This window comes from Myotis lucifugus, unplaced genomic scaffold (genome assembly GCF_000147115.1).
Source record: "Myotis lucifugus unplaced genomic scaffold, Myoluc2.0 scaffold_6, whole genome shotgun sequence".
Taxonomy (NCBI): domain Eukaryota; kingdom Metazoa; phylum Chordata; class Mammalia; order Chiroptera; family Vespertilionidae; genus Myotis; species Myotis lucifugus.
Genome location: NW_005871054.1, coordinates 2,829,420 through 2,852,610, shown reverse-complemented (window position 1 = coordinate 2,852,610; position 23,191 = coordinate 2,829,420). Strand labels below are relative to the sequence as shown.

At 35.9% G+C, this 23,191-nt stretch overlaps 1 protein-coding gene across 2 annotated transcripts in view; it reads right to left on the bottom strand.

Moving 5' to 3' along the window:
• The window catches only part of USP34 (ubiquitin specific peptidase 34), a 210,883-nt gene that overhangs the window by 160,956 nt on the left and 26,736 nt on the right, over nucleotides 1-23,191 (bottom strand). The window contains exons 6-16 of one of the 2 annotated variants that reach the window (XM_014446966.1): nucleotides 17,875-17,942; nucleotides 15,025-15,217; nucleotides 13,217-13,278; nucleotides 8,235-8,316; nucleotides 8,055-8,147; nucleotides 7,461-7,586; nucleotides 7,148-7,277; nucleotides 6,675-6,710; nucleotides 6,199-6,329; nucleotides 5,069-5,679; nucleotides 1,882-2,096 (exon numbers count right to left, since the gene is read on the bottom strand). In XM_014446966.1, the coding sequence (XP_014302452.1) occupies nucleotides 1,882-2,096; nucleotides 5,069-5,679; nucleotides 6,199-6,329; nucleotides 6,675-6,710; nucleotides 7,148-7,277; nucleotides 7,461-7,586; nucleotides 8,055-8,147; nucleotides 8,235-8,316; nucleotides 13,217-13,278; nucleotides 15,025-15,217; nucleotides 17,875-17,942 (1,747 nt within the window). Of the gene's footprint in view, nucleotides 1-1,881; nucleotides 2,097-5,068; nucleotides 5,680-6,198; nucleotides 6,330-6,674; nucleotides 6,711-7,147; nucleotides 7,278-7,460; nucleotides 7,587-8,054; nucleotides 8,148-8,234; nucleotides 8,317-13,216; nucleotides 13,279-15,024; nucleotides 15,218-17,874; nucleotides 17,943-23,191 lie in introns of those variants that run through there. The other variant, XM_023746521.1, reaches the window with a different exon arrangement.

The following is a 23,191-nucleotide window of genomic DNA, read 5'->3' as shown; positions in this document are numbered from 1 at the left end:
ATAAATCATTCCCCACTTTTTAATTATGTTGCCTTACTACTGAGGCTTGACTTTTTGGTATTTACTTTTTAAAATTAATTTTATTAAAATATAATATAAATACATAAGATACAGAACATTTTTATCACCCCAAAGTTTCCTTGTAACCTTTTCCAATCAATCCCCACCACCAAATCTCAAGTAACCACTGAGTAGATTTCAACCATAATAAATTAATTTTGAATATTATAGAAATGAATATAAATTATATACAGCATATACTCTTCTTTCTAACTTCATTTGCTTAGAATGTTTTTTATATTCATCCACTGTGTTGCACTGTATTGGTAGTTCCTTCCTTTTTATTGAGTAGTATTCCACTATGTAAATATTCACTTTATTTATCTACCAGTTAATTCCAGCTGAGGCTCTTATGAATGAAGCAGATATGAACATTCATGTATATTTTTGTGAATATGTTTTCATTTCTCTTGAATAAATACCTAGAACAGGAATTGCTAGGTCATATGGTAGGTACATGTTTAACTTTATATGAAACTAATAAAACCGTTCCCAAACTAGCCATACTTTTCTATACTCCCTGACAGCAATTTACAAGAGTTCTAATTTCTCTATATCCTTAGTATCATTCATTATCATTAGCCTTAATATTACCCATTCCAGCAGGTGTGTAGCATTCTGGTTTTAACTAGCATTTTCTAGATGACTAGAGATATTGAGAATCTTTTCATGTATTTATTGACCATTTCTATATCTTCTTTTATGTATTAACTGTTCAAATATTTTGATCATTTCCAAATTGGAGTGTCTTAATGTGTTGGAAGAGTTCTTTATAGTATTAAATACATTGTTTTGCAAGGTGAATTTGGACAGCATTAATACATTTAATAATTTTGCTCAACTTCTAACTCCATATAGTAAACAATATGTACACTACTTAATAAAAGGAAAATGAGTTAAGAATAGAATGGTCAAAATGTATTAATATAGTATCAAAATCAAATGACCTCAATCTTAACCTATTCAGTTCTCAGCAACCACAATAGCACAATTTTTTAAAAAGGTAACCTTATCTAAGTTATGTACAAGTAACATTTGAAATCAGTTAATTGTTGCCAAGGTCCACAAGTTCTATCTCCAAGTTTAATCATGACCTTTTAAACTAAATCTAATTGACCAGGTTTACTTAGTTTGCAATGTACTATCATCCCAAAACCAATTTCATAGACTAGCGAGTGCTGATGGCACCTAACCAAACAAGAGGTTGGATATAGACCTTAAAACTGACAATTCTAAAACTGTTTTTCTCTTCATTTTTTTCTTTCCTCCTTTTTCTACTATTCTTCTTTAACCCCCTCTCAACTCCATTCTTCCAAATCTGGTCTGTCCTATTACTTTAGATTTATTTAGAGTGATTAGAACATCATTTTTGAAGATTTTATCATCCCAGGTGAAAGAAACACCTTGCCCTTTAGCAGTCACCCCTCCTCTTATTTTCTAATTATCCCCAGCCCCAGGCTATACATTTTATATAAACGGAATTATGCAATATCTGATCCTGTGTAATCTCCTACTTTCTGATCCTATGACTGCTTAATATAAAATCTAATAAAGTTACTTATGTTCTAAAATACAAAGCTATAATTTTTATACATATTTTTTATATTCCTTCGAATTAAGTATCTCTTGATGGAACTGCAGCCTTTATATTCGTGATGGAGTATTCATAACAATTTAATTCATTCAAACAGAAAACTACCACATAAAACTTATTTGGCAAAAACATTTAAGTACATTAACTTTTGATTCATTTTAACAATGTAATATAGATTATTCCTATTTTAAAGAAAGTAATATATTTTACTTACTATAGAACCTTACCTTGACTAAGATGTTCATGGTAAATAGATGCTAAATTGGGAAGATGTTGTTGAAGATGAGATGTTAGCTCTGCATGTGAATTAATCTGAACTAGCTCCTCTTCACACCCAGATTCTTCACCATCAAAATCAGCCATATTTTTTTCCGATTTTGCACTGACCTGGGAGCTGCTGCAGCTGACATCATCTGCACTTAGCATATCATCAACCATATGCCTATAACACAGAAGAGCACAAAGTTACTAATTAGATATTTAAACAGTTTCTGAATAACAAAAATATCTCTCAAAACATTTGGCACAAGTTATTCACACTCAAGAATAAAGCTACATTTGTTTTTTAATAAGACAGTATGTTAAAAGCTTTACAAAAACTAAAAAACCCACGTCAGAACTATATATTAATTTTACAATATACCTACATGTTATCTGGTTCATCAACACACTTCAAAGAGAGTAATTGCAGAGTAGGTCAGTAAACTTACTTTTACATAATTATTTTATAAACTCAAATCACAATGTGAGGAACCTTAAAATTTGTTTACATTTACTTATACAACTACAGAATCAAGTGAGATAACTACCAGAAAAAAAAAATTTTTCAATTTAAGGCAGCAATTTAAATGTGGTTAATATTAATTGGGGGACTTTTAACTCAATAAACACCAATTAAGCACTCACTTCTAAAACATACTATACTGGCTACTCTGATATAAAGACAAAAGAATGAAAAAATAACATGAAGAAAAAATGTTCAAGACTTAGAGACTCACAGGTAGTAGTACCATATGGAGAGTATATGGAAAGTGCTAACAAAGATAGAATCATTAGGTTTTGTGAGACGGGGGTTTGGTTTGGGAAAACTAAAAGATATTTGCAATATAACAGTATGAGCTCTCAAGGAGAAAACTTTGAATACCTATCTATAAAGTCAGACCTTAATCAGTGGTTCTCAATCAAGAGTGATTTTGGCCCCTGGGAGGGACATCTGGCAATGTCTAGAGTCATTTCTGGTGATCAAAACTGGACAGATGATGCTGGCATCTAAGGATAGAGGCTAGGGATGCTACTAATTCTACAATGCACAGGACAGCATTCACATTGATGTAAATACAAAACAAAGAATTATCTGGGCCAAAATGTGAAGACTGCCAAGGCTGAGAAACATTACCTTAAACTCATATGGGTTACTGATAAGAATAAAAAAGCAAAGGAAATAAAGTAGCAATATATATGAATACGTAGTTCTCCCCAACAACCATATTAAATTGTGAAAGGCCTGGCAAATTGTCAAGTCTAAGAAAACTCATCCTGATAAAACACATGTTTGTATTTCATCAACTCAAACATTACTACGGGCAATGATAGTAATAATAAATAGCAGCTAACATATACTGAGGTCTTATATGCCAATCATATTAGTCTATGAAATGCTCACAATAAACCAATGACATAAGTAGTATTGTTGATTTTATAAAAAAATAAAAGAACAGAAAAATTAATATCAGAACACTAGTGACAGAATTACTATTACTATTAAATACCATAGGTGTATTTCACAAATAATCAAGAAGCTTTATGCTTATTAATACCCTAAAATTAGGATATGTATAAAGTTTCCCGTTTCACTATCATACTTTCATGTACATTTCCAAAAGCAATTTTACACCTGCTTTTAAGCAATTATTATAAGGAGTTGAAGATACAGATCTGTATTGTCCAATGAGAGCCACTAGCTACATGTGGCCACTGCACACGTACAAAGTGGCTGAGTTCCAGTCAAGATGGCGGAGTAAACGTGGTATTCGGAACCTTCCACAAGCACATCAAATTTACAACTAAATTACAGAACATCGGTCATTCAGAATACCTGAAATCTAGCTGAACAGAAATCCTACAACTAAGGATATAAACAAGAAAGCATGTCCAGAATAGTAAAAGGGGCAGAGACATGGAACAGGCTGGTCTCACACCCATGTGTGGTAGTTAAAAGTGAGGAGGGATATCTTGGCTGTTGAGGTCTCCCCTAAGCAGCAATGGGTTCCAACCCCAATCAGAACCCCCAGCTCAGGATTCCTGTGGCTGGAAGAGAAGTCCCCATAACTTCTGGCTGTAAAAACCAGCTGGGATTGTGGCTAAGACAAAGGGCTCCTGGAGTCCCAGGCTGAAGTTTCTCTTAAAGGCCATTCTACACCAAGTCAGGTAGATGTAGCAGTATTACCTAATACTTAGAAACAAACACAGCTGCCAGAGTGATTGGACAGAGGTTGGGGAAATGGGTGAAAAATGTGAAGGGATTTAAACTAATAGTCACAGGGATGTAAAGCATAGCACAGGGAATGTGGTCAATAATAGCTACGTATGATGTCAGACGGGTTCTACATTTATCAGGGTGATCACTTGGTAAGTTATATAAATGTCTAATCACGGGGCTGTACATCGGAAACTAATATAATATTGCACATCAGCTATAATTTAAAATGAAATTGTTTAAAGTGGCTGGTCTAAACTGAGAGGTGATTTAAGTATAAAATATACACAGAATATACACAGAATATTGAAGACAGTACAAGAAAAATCTTATTATCCTTGTTACATGTGAAGATATCTTATATATTATTGTTCTAAATAAAATTAATGATTAAAAGTAACCTCTTCTGTTTCATTTTGCCTTTTTAATCCTCACCTGAGAATATTTTTATTGATTTTAGAGAGAGGGGAAGGGAAAAAAGGGGAGAGAGGGAGGGAGAGGGGGAGGGAGAAGGAGGGAGGAGGCGAAAGGGGAGAAGGAGGGAGAGAGAAAGGGAGGATGGAGGAGAAGGGAGGGAGAAAGAGAGAGGGAGGGAGGGAGGGAGAAGGACATCAATTAGTTGCCTCCCAAATGCAATGCACCCTTACCAGGGATCAAACCAGCAATCTTAACTAGGTATGTGCCCTGACCAGGAATCGAGCCCACAACCTTTTTGCGGTATGGGATGACGCTCAATCAACTGAGCCATCGGCCAGGCTCATTCTGCTTTTTAAAATGTGCCCAACAGAAAATTAAAAATTGCATATTTGTGGCATGCATTTGTAGTTGGTATTATATACCTATTGGACAACACTGATCTATAATAACTGTAATTTAATAAGTATAAGACATAATTACTTCCCTAAAAGAAATGTAGCTGTTTTTTAAAGTAGACCTACCCATCATGGTGGTGGTGATGGTGGTGGTGATGGTGGTGATGCTGTGGACCAATGAACTGCCGACAATTAAATAATTCACTCCCAATAGTCTCCCCAAGGAAGTCCCCAGTGCGTGTAATACATGATTCCTGAGATGCTTGTGCTATATGAGCAGCATTCATTTCCCCTGAAATATCATGTCCTGGGTCTTCGGAGTGTGAACATGCATCAAGCATTCGTATTCTATTATCTACTGATGGCAGTGACTCAGTGTTAAAAACCAGGTCTTTTCCTGTTCCATTGCTTGTCCCACTTCTCTCTGATGGGCCTTGGGAATCCCCTAAGCAAATGCCTGCTTGACTTTCTAACTTTCTGTTCCGAAGATCTGAAGCACAACTGCTTTTAGGAGGATTATGACCATGATCATCATCTTCATCTTCTTCTTTAAGGGCTTCAATATCTGCAATGTCTTCTGACTGTACTTCACTGCCAGGGCTTCCAGCTGACTGGCTTGCATGGCTAGAATTCACCTCATTGCTAGATCCATCACTATGCCCACTACTGCTACCAGGACCACTGCTTCCATCTTCACCACTGTTGGCAGTTTCATCAGAACTTCCCTGCATGGATTCCTGTATTCAGAAACAAACATTTAAATAAATATTTACACTAGTAAGAAAAAGTAACTGACATTAACACAACAGTTATTTTTAAAAGGCTGCCACAGTGTTGACTCATTCCTTAGAACAGTGGTTCTCAACCTTCCTAATGCCGCGACCCTTTAATACAGTTCCTCATGTTGTGGTGACCCCCAATTTCATTGTTACAAATTGAACATAATTAAAGCATAGTGATTGATCACAAAAATAATATGTAATTATATATGTATTTTCCAATGGTCTTAGGCGACCCCTGTGAAAGGGTCGTTCGACCCCCAAAGGGTCGTGACCCACAGGTTGAGAACCACTGCCTTAGAACAATACAAAATGGAATTAAAAACTCCAACCAAAAAAAAATAAAGGATCTCAATAATACCACATAAGAGAAAGATTAGGCCTGAACATAGATCACCTTTTATATTCCCAGTTCAAAGGATAAACATGGCAGAAACCCAAAAATCACTTGGGGGGGGGAGGGAGCTTTTTTCATACCTCTGTGTCCGACAGTCGCTGTTGCACATGTTTGGTTCTATTAATAAGTTGCTCATCCATTTCAATGTCACTGCCTCCACTTTGATGGGTATCACTGTTATCACTGCTTTGAGGACTAGCTGCAGGTGACCCTATATTAAATAGATTTTTTGTCTTACTCCTACTTTATATTAACATGGATCTATCAGAATGGCACAGTCCTTTGGTTCTTTGATTTACCAAAGCTTCATGCTAAGTAGCCAAAAATATAATCTGTAAATATGTTAACATTTGCCAAGAGGATATACACGATTTCAATTAAGTCAAGATTACCAACAGTTTATTAAACAAAAGGGTGAGTTGGATAACTACTTAAGGGTATACATCTTTTGCTCAAAAGGGCCTTTATGACTGATACAAATACATGAAATCAGTTAACTGTGATCATCTCTAGGAAAGGGAAGCCATGGCGCCATGCACATCTAGACTCAACTTACAAGGTGATGGAGCTGCTCTTCTCAGCTCTTCTTCCTCTGAGGGAAAAGGAAAAAACAGGAGGGAATATTCTAAATGACTGGGCTTCTTTGGGACAGCTTATCAGTTGTTCTTATTACATAGTCAACAAGATACAGGTAGGGAAATCTGCAATAATGTTAAGTCTCCACCACCTGTAGTGGTAGTTGTGGTTCCCTGCATAGAAAAGCCTAAGAAAAGAGTAGTATATGATGTCAGGAGACAAAAATTGGGGTAAAGTTTTAGAAAATCCTAGAAAGCTATATATACATTAAAGCACATATAAAACGCCTGAAATTATAGCCAGAAAGATGAAGCAACTCCAATTTATTCACCCTTTCACAAATACTATAGTGTCCATCTCAAACTTAGTTTGAAATTAAGGTTGAACTGAACTACTAAGCAGAAAATATATTTTATAGTTATAAACTTTGCACAACTAAAATACTTTACTAACCTTTCTTAGTTCCCATGGGAAGATTAGTATTTAATAAAGATGCAAAAGAGCTCTGTTTAGATAGCTGAGCCTTAGCTGCTAGTGCATTATTCCATAATGCTTTAATTAACATTGATGCCAAGTACAATGTCTTTAAAAAAAAAGAGAGATAGAAATTAGAGGTTTTACGCAACATAACAAATTTAATATCCTATGCCTAATTAAAATGTTAACAGTAATAAGCTACAAGTTAAATTATCTGAATCACAAATAAATTTTCATATTTAATGTGCATGAAAAATAATTAACTATCATTATGTTTTGAATAAATTACCTGCTCAGTATGAACACTTGGCTCAAGAGCTGAGACCAGATTAAGAAGATGTCTAAGTGGTACTGGATCCAAATTCTTGATGAGTGAAGGAAATAAATCATGTATATACCGACTACAATGTTTCAACTACAAAATAAAGGTAGAAACAAGTCAAAAATAATTACCCTACATAACTAAATAATTTGGTACCAAAAAAAGTTACGCAGTTTATACTTTTTTAAGTTATATAGTTTTAAAAGCCAAGGTAACTGGTACACTAATATTTTTTAGTATGTTGGTAAATGCTAATTACCAAATATCATAAATGGCAGTACATACAATTTTGAAATTCTACATAAGCAGGATTTTCTTATCCTAACAAACCATTAGCTTAGTTTTCTAACTATAAGTATTCCAATTAAATTTATGTACATATCATTAATATAAAAACAAATAAATAAATAAAAATGTAGGTCAACACTCAACCATTGAGCCAAACCATATCTCAGTTTCTGTATCTATAAAACGGGATAACAGAACTAACCTCCTAGGGGAGTAAGGCACTTAGAACACATAAAGAGGATGTACTCAATAAATGTGAGATGTTAATATTACCTGTGCTGCAGCCCAAATGCAATCAATATGCTGAGTACTCAGTCGCCCTTCAGCTGCCAAAAAATTCAAAATCACTTGGCACTGTTTGATAATCTGGAAAAGAAAAACTTACTATCGTTAATCTTTGGAAATATTCTTCTGTCTTAATAGAGCAGAAAAGTCATATAATCATCCACAAACCTCAATATGTAAATTTGGTCCAAATATATGTTCTACTACATTGTTGCTTATAAGCCAGTCTGCAAGTTCTTTTGCAATGGACCTAAAATCAAATTTAAAAAATAGTTAATACTTAAAAAATATTAGTTATCAAAAACAACAACAAAACATTAGTTATCACTCATTCCCATGTCTAAAAGGCAGACACAGTTGAAAATCTCAATTTGCTCACCTACAAATTAGAAAAAAGTGATTATACACAATTAACTGTTTAGGTTCCTACACAAAGAATAACAAAATAAAAGAAATAATAATATTACCTAATTTTATAAACAAGTAAAAAAAAGTCCTGGAAAGTTAGGATAACAACTAACTCCAAGTACACAGGTGAGAACACCAAGTATAAAACCAAATAAGTGATGTATTTTCCTATTCAAGGACTTTGCCTTCCCACTTTTTAATTTCCATAGTAGGCACTGAAGTGTTCAGGGAAGGTTTCCGAATGTAGATTACCAAAAGGATGAAAAAATTATTTTCAAGCCAAGCTGCAAGTTTCCTTCCTGATACTAAGATTCCACTAATGTAGTCCAAAGATATCAACTGATCGTTCAGAACAACGTACATTCACCAACATCTTAGCCATCATTTCAAAAAAATAATCTTTTTTAATTTAGAATGGTTTTAGATTACCCTTCTTTTTAAAAATTTATCTTTATTGTTGAAAGTATTACCGATGTCCCTTTTTTCCCCCTCATTGACCCCCTTCACCCCACTCCCGCCCACGCCCCAGGGGATCACCAAAACTATTGTCTGTGTCCATGGGTTATGCATATATGCATATAAACTTTTTGGTTAATCTCTTCCCATTACCCTCCCCCTCCTCCGCCTTTCCCTCTGAGATTCGTCAGTATATTCCATGCTTCCATGTGTCTGGACCTGTTTTGTTCATAAGTTTATTTTGTTTATTAAATTCCACAAATGACTGAGCTCATGTGATAGTTGTCTTTCTCTGACTCGCTTATTTCTCTTAACATAATATTCTCCAAGTTCCTCCATGCTGTCTCAAAGGGTAAGGAATCCTTTTTCACAGCTGCATAGTATTCCATTGTGTAAATATACCACATCTTTTTCATACTCTCATCTACTGATGGGCACTTGGGCTGTTCCAGATCTTAGCTATTGTAAATAGCACTATCAACATAGGGATATATACACTCATTCTGATTAACTTCATTTTTTAAGAACTATCTAAAAGCTATTCTCACACTAGCTGGTTTGGCTCAGTGGATAGAGCATTGGCCTGCAGACTGAAGGGTCCTGGGTTCGATTCCGCCAAGGGCACATGCCCAGGTTGCGGGCTCGGTCCCCAATGTGGGGAGTGCAGGAGGCCGCCAGTCAATGATTCTCATCATTGATGTTTCTATCTCTCTCCTCCCTTCCTCTGAAATCAAAAATATCTTTTAAATATAAATAAATAAAAGCTATTCTCTCTTAGAGTAGTAACTCACTGACTGGCATACAACTTAACCTATTTATGTTAGTTCTCCCAATAAGGTAGTGTGGGTTTATCAGTTGTCTTTTACAATTTTGAGATATACATAACATCTAATACTGAACTTATAGGGTGGGGCAAAAGTAAGTTTACAGTTATGAGTATGTGAAACAATTTGTGCTTGTATAATATTGTATTATTTTCCACATGAACAACTTTAAACCTATTTTTGCCCAACCCTGTATTTGAAATGTGCAGTCTGATGAGTTAAAGCTTAAGTATGTATCTATGTATTAATCACCACCACCAAGATAATACATAATCGACCCAAAGTTTCTCTATGTCCCTTTTGTTATCCAGCTCCCACAACCCAATTCCCCAACTAGCAACCTGCTTTGTATTATTATATACTAGAGGCCCGTTGCAGGAAGATTCCTGCAAGAATAGGGCTTCCTGTGGCTGGAGCGAAGCAGAGAAGGGAGCGAAACCCGCTGAGGCGGGCTTCGCTCCCGCCCCGCCGCCCATCTGGTTTCCCTCCCACCCCTCCACCGCCGCCCAGCTGGTATCCCTCCCGCTCCGCTGCCCGGCTGGTTTCCCTCCCGCCTCCCGCCTCCACCACCTTGGCTCCGTTCCTATCTCCACCACCTCTACTTTGCTCCCTTCTGCAGCACTTCGCTTCCACATTGTCATTCAGTCTTCACTCCCAGTCGGTATGTGCAAATTAACTGCCATCTTGGTTGGGTTAATTTGCATATAGTCCCTCTGATTGTCTGGTGGGCGTAGCGAAGGTACAGTCAATTAGCAACTTTGTCTTTTATTAGTGTAGATGTTTTCATTTTCTAGAATTTTATATTTTAAAAAAGTGATAGAGCATGTACTTTTTTTTAAACTGGCTTCTTTCACTCAACGTAAGATTTATCCATTTGTTGCATTTATCAACGGCCATTGGTTCTTTCTAGGTTTTGGCAATTATGTCTAAAGCTGCTATAAATATCTGTGTGCAAGTTCTTGTGTGGGCATGTTTTCCACCTCTTTAAATACTAGAGAGCATGATTGCTGGATCATGCGATAAGAGGATGCTGAGTTTTGTATGAAACTGCAAACTTTCTTCCAAAGCAGTTGCGCCTTCTTGCATTCCCACCAGCAATGAATGAAACTTCCTCTTGCATCACATCCTTGTCTGCATTTGGTCGTTTAAATATTCTGGATTTTGAGCATTCCTAATAGTTGTGTAATGGAATCTCACTGTTATTTTCATTTGCATTTCCCTGACAAAGAATGATGTGGAGCATCTTTTTTTGTGCTTATGTACTTACTATCTGTACAACTTTTTTTTTTTTTTTAATAGTGCCCTTGACCGGAATTGAACCTGGGACCATTCAGTCTGCAGGCCAACGCTATATTCACAGAGCCAAATCAGCCAGGACTGTCTATCTTTGTTGATAAGGTGTCTGCTGCCCAGAGTCTGGCTCTGTTGTTGAGCATAGAACTATGAACCAGGAGGTCATGGTTCAATTCCCAGTCAGGGCACATGCCCCAATTACGAGCTCAATCCCCAGTAGGGGGTGTGCAGGAGGCAGCTGATCAATGATGTTTTAACTCTCTATCTCTCCCTTATTCTCTCTGAAATCAATAAAAACATATTTTTTTTAAAGTCTTTGGCATATTTTCTAATCAGGTTGTTTGTTTGATTACTGGGTTTTCCTTTCTTTTTATATTTTGAATAATAGTCCTTTATCAGATTTGTCTTTTTTTTATGTTTCTCTTCACAGACTTATTTCATTTATTTATTTTTTTTGTCATCAATCCTCACTGAGCATATTTTTCCATAGGTTTTTTTAGAAAATGGAAGGGAGGGGGAGAGATGGAAAGAAAGAAACATCAATGTGAGAGAGATACATTGATTGGTTGCCTCCTGCATGCACCCCAACCAGGACCAGAGATCCAGCTTGCAACCAAGGTATGTGCCTTGGAGAGGAATTGAACCTAGGACTCTTCAGTCCACAAGCTGACATTAATTATCCACTGAGCCAAACCAGCTAGAGCATCAGATTTGTCTTTTGAAAATATTTTCCCCCTGTATGTGGCTTATCTTTTTATGCTCTTGACATTGTCTTCAGCAAAACATAAATTTTTCATTTTAATGATATCCAGCTTATCAATTCTTTCTTTCATGAATCATGGTATTGTAACCAATAGTTCACCCATCGCCATACCCAAGGCCATCTAGGTTTTCTCACATTATTTTCTAAGAGTTTTATAATTTTGCATTTTATGTTTAATGTGTATCCCATTTGCATTAATTTTTGTGAAGGGTGTAAGGTTGTGTCTAAATTTTAACATGTGTTTGTCCAATTATTTAACACCATTTGTTGAAAAGACTATCATTCCTCCATTATACTGCCTTTGCTCCTTTGTCAAAGATCAGTGGACTCTATTAATATGAGCCTATTTCTGGCCCCTCTATTGATGTCTCTTCTTTGACCAAAACTACACTGTCTTGATTACAGTAGCTTTACAGTACAGTAAGTCTTGAAGTACAAAGTTTCCAATTTTGTACTTTTCCTTTCAGTAACGTATTGGTTATTCTCTTATGTAAACTTTATAATCAGTTCATGAATGTCCTCAAAATAACTTGCTAGGACTGAGATTATACTGCATTTGTACATATCAAGATGGGAAGAACTGATGTCTTCAAAATGTTGTCTTCCTAAACACTGACATGGAATATTTTCCTATTTATTTAGTTCTTTGGCATCTTTTATCAAAGTTTTAATAACTTTCAAAGAGTTTTATTTCTTCCTTCCCATCTGTATACCTTTCATTTCTCTACCTTCCCTTATTGCATTAGACAGGACCTTCCAGCAAAATGGAGAAAAGCAGTGGTGAGAGGGACATCTTTTTCTTGCTCCTGATCTTAGTGGAAAAGCTTTGAACCTTTCACCATTATGTATGATGTTAGCTGTAGGTTTTCTGCATCAAGTGTGCTTTCTAAAAACTATCCGTACCATATTCTTCACTACTAAATTCTCCTATGTAAATAGTATCCTTTTGCATTTTGTAGAAATAAACACTATGTTGGTATATGCTTTTTTTTAAAAAAAAAATGTATTTTATTGGTTTTTTACAGAGAGGAAGGGAGAGGGATAGAGTGTTAGAAACATCAATGAGAGAGAAACATCGATCAGCTGCCTCCTGCACACTCCCTACTGGGGATGTGCTCACAACCAAGGTACATGCCCTTGACCAGAATCGAACCTGGGACCCTTGAGTCCGCAGGCCGACGCTCTATCCACTGAGCCAAACCGGCTAGGGCTTGGTATATGCTTTTAAAAAAACATGGAGAAATGTTTCAATATGTTATTCTGAAATCTTATTAAGACTGCACAAATGAAACCAAAAGGCAAAGAATTTCTAGTGAACACTTCAAATCGAATAGTCACAATTATACTTACCATGTAAATAGTCACACATTAAATATTATTTATGTATAAGTAATGCTCCTACTTACGTTTCTGTGTCTGATACCAATGATTCATTATTGCACACATCATTGAAGGTGTGAAGTTGATTCTATAATTAGAAAAATAAAGTTTGCCAAAATTATTCTTATATGTGTTAGCAAATGTTAAGAAACATGGTTTGATATTTGCAGATCATAATCAATAACCAGAACAAAATTATAAAATTTAAATAGAGAATCAGATACATACACTTCTCAACTAGTCTGGCTATTTCCTTTATCATATTAAAACATTAAATAAATTCATTCCACAAGTATTAATTATGCTTTATTCCACTATGCACCCTACAAAGAAAAAACTGAATAATGGAAAAACACAAAGACCTAATGCAAGGCAATAATATGTTCTTAAAGACATAGAATTTGTAAAGGCCCACTAAATAAACACAGTTATGATTTAATTTGGGGCCTGGAGAGCATTATGCTAAGTGAAATAAGCCATTCGGAGAAAGATAAATATCACATATCTCACTCATTTGTGGAATATAATGAATAACATAAACTGATGAACAAAAACAGAGCCAAAGACACAGATGCATCAAACAGACCGTCCAATAAGAGGGAAGGGGGGGAGGGGAGTAAAAGATGGACCAAAGGACTTGTATGTATACATGAGCATAACCAATGGGCACAGAGAGTAGGGGGGTGAGGGCATGTGCTGGGGGTGGGAGCGACTAGGGAGAGGTCAATGGGGGAAAAACATGATATGTAATACTTTAAACAATAAAGAATTTAAATTAAAGAAAAGTTTTAATTTGGGAAAATGTCAACAAATATTTTCCACATTCTCAAAGCCCAATACATGAGTAAAATCCAGCTACTTCAGAATAACTACACTATAAAAACAGGCAGAAAATAAAAAGTAAGGTTAAGGGAGGCCTTAGTAAACTATAGAAAGCATATCCATTCTAAAGAGTGCAGCTAATTACTTAGCTCTAGCAAATTGTTAATGCAATACAGACTCAAGGATAACAAGTCTTCCTCCCTACACCAACTCCCTCCCCATCCCACCCAACCCCACCCACAAGAGAGGTCAATAATACAGATTTTGACCTATTTACAACAATATTTGCTACTGTCCAAACAGAACATTTTTGTTAGTCAAATTTGGCCTATGGCCCATTAATTTGTGGCTTCTCCCTGGACAATGAATTAAGTACCTAATTTATAATCTCTAATTCTTTTTCTCTCTGAAAACATTGATTTCTAAATGAAGAGTTAAAAAAAAAAAAGTGAAGGAGTTGGACCCAGAAATAAAAAAGACCTAAGGTGTAAGTCCTTCTAAATCTAAGCCTCAGTCTCTTCATATTTAAAATAGGGAAAATACAGCCCTGGCCAGTGTGACTAAGTGGTCTGAGTGTTGGCCAGAGCACTGAAGGGTCTTGGGTTCAATGCAAGTCAAGGGCAATTCTTAGGTTGCAGGTTAAATCCAGGTCCTGGTTGGGACACATGCAGGAGGCAACCAATCAATGTGTCTCTCTCACAAGGATGTTTTTCTCTCTCTCACCTCCTTCTCCTCCTCCTCTTCCTCCCCTCCCTCCCTCCCTTCCACTCTCAAAAAAGCAATGGGAAAAAAGTATCCTCAGGTGAGGATTAACAAAGAATAATTAAATATAAAAATAAAATAGGGAAAATACAAAAATTGTTTTTAAGAACCATACAACATAATACATGTAAAATACTTAACACAATGCCTGGCATAAGGTAAGTGCTCCGTAAAAAGTTGGCATTATTATGGTGATGATGATAGTCTTAAACATAAAAAATGAAACAAAAATAAAGCAAGTATAACTTACCGTTATCTGACTTAGTCCAGCCAACCTCATTGTCAAAGTAGGTGACATAAAGTACTTAAATGCAAGATCTAGGCTTTCTTTATCAAAGCATAACGTTGTGTCCAATGGTTCTTTCACTGTGCTCCACATTAAGTCAGCCATGTTGCGAGCCGCACTCTGTCTTAACTCCTGATCAGAGAGCTTGCATAAATACCTGAAATGTTTCAGAAATAAAAACTTGCAAAATATTTCTAAAGACCACTTAATGATTCAATACTATTTCTTTACTCCATAACCTTCAAAATGCAAAATGTTTAGTACGGTAGAATCTGGCATCTTGGGATTAACATTCCCAATTTAAACTATTTCAAAGTGATGGTTCAAAAATTATGACTTGTAGCAATGTGTGCTTTACTGGAAGGCCAATTTAAATCATTAACTGCAAAGAGCCAAGTCATTTAACACAGGATCCTGCACCTCCAGTAAAGCTTTATTATTCTCTAATACCTACAATGTATACATCTTGTTTTAAATTTCAGCTGTTGTCATATAAACAGTGTATCTACTTCCCATACACAGCCAAAATTCTTTTAAATGTGAACATTTTAAACTTCATTCTTTTTTGCCTTCCAAAAATCACAAGCCACTGATTTTCCTCTCAGACCCCGAATATTCTATTTGGTTGGTTTCTCTTCTCTGTCTAACCTCTCCACATTAGGGATCCTCTGGGCTTGTAACGGATGGCAAAAAGGCCCACATTCCTCTCATCACTTTATATAGAAATCTTTACACCTCTTGACAGGAAGAGTGGAACAGTATCATTGTAATCTATTTCACTACTCCCTTAAATCTCGGTTTTGCCATGAAACATCCTTTGGCCAATGGGACATTAAGAGATATGACGTAAGCAGAAGTTTCAAATGCCTTTGAGCTTGCCATCTCTCGCTGGGAGCTCTTCCACCACCAAGAACAGTCACTCAGGTTAGCTTGCTTGATGAAAGAGATATGGTCAATGCCCCAAATGACATCTAGCCAACTCTCTTCCCCACTATGACCAATCACCCAGACAAGCACAGGACATATGAGTGAGGCTATCCTAAAGCACCCAGTTTCTAGCCAGTCAGCCCAGATCAGGAGAACTAGCCAAACAGATAACTGTTAAATAGCTGTTATTTCAAGCCACTAAGTTTGGGAGCCATTTTCTTTCTTTCTTTCTTTTTAAATATACTTTGATTTTTTTTATTGATTTCTTTTTTTTTCACAGAGAAGAGAGAGGGCTAGAGAGTTAGAAACAATGATGAGAAACATCAATCAGCTGCCTCCTGCACACTCCCTACTGGGGATGTTCCAGCAACCAAGGTATATGCCCTTTACTGGAATCGAACCTGGGACCCTTGAGTCCGCAGGCCGACGCTCTATCCACTGAGCCAAACCGGTCAGGGCTGGGAGCCGTTTTCTTATACAGCAAAAGCAAACTGACACAGGGCTCCATCCTACAATCACTTCTATTCTCTTTCTACATTCTCTCCCCAGAGAACCCCATTAACTCCTATGGTTTTTAAGTGTTATCTTTATGTTGACAACTTCTAAATTAAGGATGTTGTTCTAAATAACAGACTTATACTCCCAATTTGCCAGTACCTCTTAAACATCCTAAAGGCATATTAAAAGTAAGTCTTTTAAGCTCTCCCAGTCTTTCACATCTCAGTTAATGATACAGCACAAAAGACAAACTGAGGGGTGTGGGTTAAGTGTAATCCATGATACTACCCTTTTCTTAAACTCCACAATCACCAATCTTGTAGATTTCATTTTCACTTATATTCACTCAATTTTCAAAATCACCACAAATAATCCTTGCACAAGCAAGCATGATTTCTTTCCAGGACTACTGCATTAACCTTTCAATTGGTCTCCTGTCTTCTATTCCAACCCCCCTATAACGTATAATCCAATTAAAGCCAAAATGATTTTTTAATGAAATTTACTGGGGTGACATTGGTTAATAAGATTATATAGTTTTCAAGTATACACATCTATGATACATGATCTTTATACTGGAATTGTGTGCCTAACTCCCAAAGTCAAAGCATCTTCCGTCGCCATATATTTTGCCCCCTTTACCTTTTTACTGTTACCTTACTAGTGTAGCATTCATCACTATCTGTTTATTTTTCTGACACTTTCTCCAACAACTCAAACAGCAATGAAAAATTATTAAACACCCAATTATTTGCAAATGAATGAAAAAAAGTATAAAGAACTTAAAATTATTATAAAGAAATACAATCTTAGAACTCTTAACAGTTCATACTCTAAGTCTAATCAATACAATTCTTCTTTATCCTCTTCATATGTTTCCTTCCTAGGCTGAGGCTTACAAAACTCAACTGTCACCTTCTCCTCCATAATTAAAATTGCGATCCACTCTCTAGAACTCTCAATCCACCTTTGCTGCTATTTTTCTCTAATACTAATCATTATCTGATGAACTATATCATTTATTTATTCATTTTGTACATAGCTGCACAAAAAAATTTTTTTCTTCTGTTACATCCCCAGTGCTTAGAACATAATACTTAGCATATATTTGTTGACTGAATATAGTGGAATCCCATGTAACCAATGGTAATCTCTTTAATTCTTTTTACATACCATGTTTAAAAAGTCTGACATAAATGGCTTTAAAAAGCAATATTAAATATAAACCTACATATGCATAAAAAATACTACACACCGAACTGAGAATAAAAATTTTCTCTAAAGAATGTGAAAACAAAGGACTTTGAAACAATATGATTCTGTACTATGTCATAAATTGTTTAAATGTACTACATTGATAATCAGGCAGAAAAGATTTTATAAACGTACCTGATAACATAGGTCCTAAAAGGGATAATGTGCTGCATGACAGCGGGAATATGTAGCCATATTCTAATCTATAAAGAAATGTAAAGATGGCATTAATGTATAATAAATATATGAATACAAGTGTATTTCACTTTAATTAAAAACAAGATCATTTAGAATTTTGTTGGATCTAAACTACATACATTTTATCTATTTTGAAAAAGATAAGAAACAATAAAATACACATTATCAAGTAATTAATTTAACCTATATACATTTTATATATACTGTAGGAGTTTGGATTTAATTTTATATATATATAAATATAAATAAATATATATATACACACACACACACACACACACACACACACAAACATAAAATCAATCTGAAAAACTATTAGCTTCTTGCTTACAAAGGGACAACCACTTATCCAAGTAATATGGTAGCAACCCAAATACTACAGCACTAAATTAGTTTTCTAATAAACCATCTTACCATTCCTTCTAAAAAATATCAAATTACCTCTGATTTCTAGTCACTTCCATTAAATTTAAAACAAATATACTTAGCCCTGGCCAGTGAGTTGGTTAGAGTGTTATCCAAAAGGTGGCAGGTTCAATTCAGTCAGGGCACATACCCAGGTTGCAGGTTTGATCCCCAATCTTGGGGTGCATGGGGGAGGCAACTGATCATTGTTCCTCTCTTACATCAATGTTTCTCTATCTCTCTTCCTCCCTTCCTCTAAGATCAATGATAATATATACACTTTTTATGGAGTCACACATTGATTATAATATAAATCATTTATGAATTAATAAGCTTTTACTGTTACTACAGTCTAAGATATAAAATGTTTCCTTTTTTCTGCACGATATTCCAATCCATTTCTAAATCTAATATGCTTATGTTACAGTAGTTTTATTCTCATAATGATTTAAATATAAGAATAAAAATCCTAAGCAAAGCATCTAACAAGAAACTATGATACTAAGCCTAGTTAAGGGATATAAATGAAAAACAAATTTACAAATGCAGAATGTATGACTTCACTCTAATCTAATGAGATAACCTACTAAGTCCTATAGCAAATACTATACTAATGTTGAAATGTACAAACTTTTCCTCCTAAGACCAGGAACAAAACAAGAATGCCTTCAATTCAACTTGAATTGATGGGCCTACACAGTGCAATTGGCAAGAAACTAAATTAAAGGAAAAAATAAGATCAAGATTACTTTGAGATGATATGATTACATAAGTAGAAAATCCAAAATAATTTTCAGATAAACATTTCTTGGAATTAACTATTTTAGCAAGATTGCTGCTTAAGAAGTTAATAAAAATAAATAAATCAATATATACATACATATGTACACATACATACACACAAAAACTATATTATACATATATATGTATGTATATTTCTTTTATACCAGGAACAAGGAGTAATTACAGTTTTCAAAAATATTCTCTTTAAGAATCAAGATGACGACATAGGTAAACACCTGTACTCACCGCCTCCCACAACCACATCAAAATTACAACTGAAATACAGAATAACCATCATCCAGAACCACCTGAAAGCTGGCTGAATAAATCCCTACAACTAGAGAAGTAAAGGAGAAAGCACACTGAAACCGGTAGAAGGGACAGAGGCGCTAAACCAGTGACACTTTTTTAATCTGGAGGGAGATTGTCTCTACAAAGCAGAGGATTAGGGATTGGGGCTCAGTTACAAGGAGGCTGCTGGTGACCCAGCTGTTCCTCTTAAAAGGCCACCACACCAACTGAACTTACAAGGTTCCACTTCCTCTTAGCTCCAGTGCTAGGGCGAGGCTCTGGGGGACCCAGAGACATAGGAGAACCAGACCAAGGTGCTTGCAGGGGTTTTTGTTCCTATGCTGGGACCTCCCAGGTCAGCAGGGCTGACTGGCAGCCATTTCTATTTGCTCCACCCTGGTGATTCCCTGAGACCCCGCCCTATCCAATTTGCAGCCCCACCCAAACTGTGTGCAGCTGCTTTTGCATACGAATGAACTGTCCCTGCTCAGGCTTCAGACTTTGCTAAAATCTTTCAAATCTCTCAAGGTGCCCCAAACCTATCAATAAAAGGCCCAAGACACAGCACTAGCACCAGCCTGCCTTGCTTCACAGCTGGGCCTTACCTGGGCACTTCCAAACCCAATACAAATAGGAGGAATCTGCATATCTCCTGTAGCTCCTGCCAGGTGGCCTAAGGCAGTGGCTGACTTTGCACCTCCCTGGAGACCTAACAGCCAGTGGTCATCATCAGACCATACCAAATTACAGCTCTACACATCCATAAGCGACACACTCAAGGGGCAGACTCAGTGAGCACCAAAGCCCCAATGAAGCACATCCTGCTCCATAGGGGTATATCCTACACAGCAGCTTTCCCACTGTAGTCGCAGCTGGTCCTCACAGCCAATTGGCCTGGAGGTCAATTCCTCCCAGTGACACCAACAGCAATCAAGTCTCAACTACAACAAGACTGTACACACAGACCACAAAGGGGTGCAGAGTGCCCAACTCCGGTAACTGGGGAGGCTATAAGCCACTGGGCCCCATAGGACATCTACTACACAAAGCCACTCTACTACAGGAGACACAGTAGCTCTACCCATTACATAGAAACATAGGAAAGTAGCCAAAATTCAGAGAGAAAAAAAACATGTCACAAATGCAAGAAATGGAAGAGAGCAAACTGCTAGATACAGAGTTCCAAACCACGGTTATAAAGTTACTCAAGAATCTTCATGAGACCTTCAAGGGACTTAGTGAGACTTTCCAGGATCTTAGTGAGAATGCCAAAGACATGGAAAAGGACCAGTCAGAAATTAAGCATACACTGACTGAAGAATAATATACAGGGATTCAACAGTAGACAGAGAATTCTGAGAAACTAATCAATGATATGAAATATGAGGAAGCAAAAAAACATCCAATTAGAAGAGCAAAAAGAAAAAAGAATCCAAAAATATGAAAATAGTGTAAGGAGCCTCTGGGACTTCAAGCATACCAATATTCTCATTATGGGGGTGCCAGAAGAAGAGCAAGGGCAAGATATTGAAAATCTATCTGAAGAAATAATGACAGAAAACTATTCCATTTGGTGAAAGAAATAGACTTACAAGTCCAGGAAGCACAGAGTTCCAAACAAGAGGAACCCAAAGAGGGCCACACCAAGACGCATCATAATTAAAATGCTAAGGGCTAAAAGACAAAGAGAGAATCTTAAAAGCAGCAAGAGAAAAGCAATTAGTTACCTACAAGGGAACACTAATTTCTCAACAGAAACTGCATGCCAGAAGGGAGAGGCAAGAAATATTCAAAGTGATGAATAGCAAGGACCTGCAACCAAGATTACTCTACCCCGCAAAGCTATCATTTAGAATTGAACATCAGATAAAAAGCTTCACAGACAAGAAAAGCTAAAGGAATTCATCACCACTAAACCAGTATTACATGAAATGTTGAAGGGTATTCTTTATGAAGAGGAAGAAGGAAAAGAAAAAGATCAAAAATATAAATAGAATGGCAATAAATACATATCAGCAACTGAATCTAAAAATCAAAATAAATGGGTAAGAAATCTAATGAACAGAATAGAATCAGAGGCATGGAAATGGAAAAGACTAACAATTCTCAGAGGGAAGAGGGGTGGGGAGGGCAGGAAGAGATTAAACAAAGATCTTACATGCATTACCTATGGACACAGACAATAGGGTGGCAAAGGCCTGGGGTGGGGCTGGAACCAGGAGGAGAAGGGGGGTGTGGGGAGGGACATCTATAATACTCTCAACAAATACAGATTTAAAATATATATATACATATATACACACATATGTATATATTCTCTTTACAACATCAAGAAATAGCATATGCCTAGGAATAATCTAAGACATATGACACCTCTACATAGAAACAGAAATTATGAAAAATATTAAAGAAGATGTTAATAAAAACACATTTGTCACAGTTATAGATTAGAAGACTCGTATTACAAAAATGACAGTTTTCCCCAAAGTGATCTACAAATTCAATGCAAACAAAAAAGTTTATGTACAAACTTTAGGCTCTGCTTCCAAATGCAAAGGTCTAAGAACAGATAAAACATTCTTTAATAATGACCGAGAATGGGGATGTAATGTACGGTGACTATAGTTAATAATGTTGTATTTTGTATCAGAAAGTAGCCAAGAGAATAGTTCTTAAAAGTTCTCATTACAAGAAAAATAAACTTAACTATGAATGATGTCAGATGTTAACTAGACTTTCTATGGTTATCATTTTACAATATATACAAATATCAAATCATTATGTTGTACACCTAAATTAATATGATGTTATATGTCAATTATACCTCAATTTTAAAAAAATGACAGGGAGATAGAAATTGCTTTACAAGATAGCAACCCTGCTCATAAAGCTCCAGAAATTAAGGTGGTATACAAATAACACAAGATTAAGCAATAGACTAATGGAATAAACTAGAAATCCCAGAGCCATGCACATACAGGTTCCTAACTTATGGTAAAAATGATACTGTAGAAAAAAAGGAGAAACACTGCCGTTGCTATAGTGTTAGGACCAGTGGTTGTCTATATCAAAAAGAAAATGAATCTTGATCCTTTACCCACGCCATACATAAAATAATTCCAGCTGACATATAGATTAAAATGTGAAAGTAAAACAATCAAACTTCTAGAACACAGAAAAATCTCATGATCTCAAGGTAAGAAACACTTTTCCAACCATAAATAAAACATTAAACCATAAAACTTTTTTTTATAAATTACAGTTTGATGGATAACTCTTAAAAGAGACAAGAGAATAAAAATCAGACTACAGAGTGGAAGATATAACAATACATAGATGTCACACAAAAGTCTAATATCCAAAACATAAAAAGAAATCTCCACCTATCAATAGGAAACAGACAGGAGAAACCAAGATGGTGGCATAGGTAAACACCTGAAATTGCTATCATTCAGAATTGAAGGTCAGATAAAGAGCTTCACAGACAAGAAAAAGCTAAAGGAGTTCATCACCACCAAACCAGTATTATATGAAATGCTAAAAGGCATTCTTTAAGAAGAAGAAGAAGAAGAAAAAGTAAAGATAAAAATTATGAACGACAAATACATATCTATCAACAAGTGAATCTAAAAATCAAGTGAATAAAAAATCTGAACAGAATAAACTGGTGAATATAATAGAATCAGGGGCATAGAAAGGGAGTGGACTGACAATTCTCTGGGGGAAAGGGGTGTGGGGGAATGCGGGAAGAGACTGGACAAAAATCGTACACCTA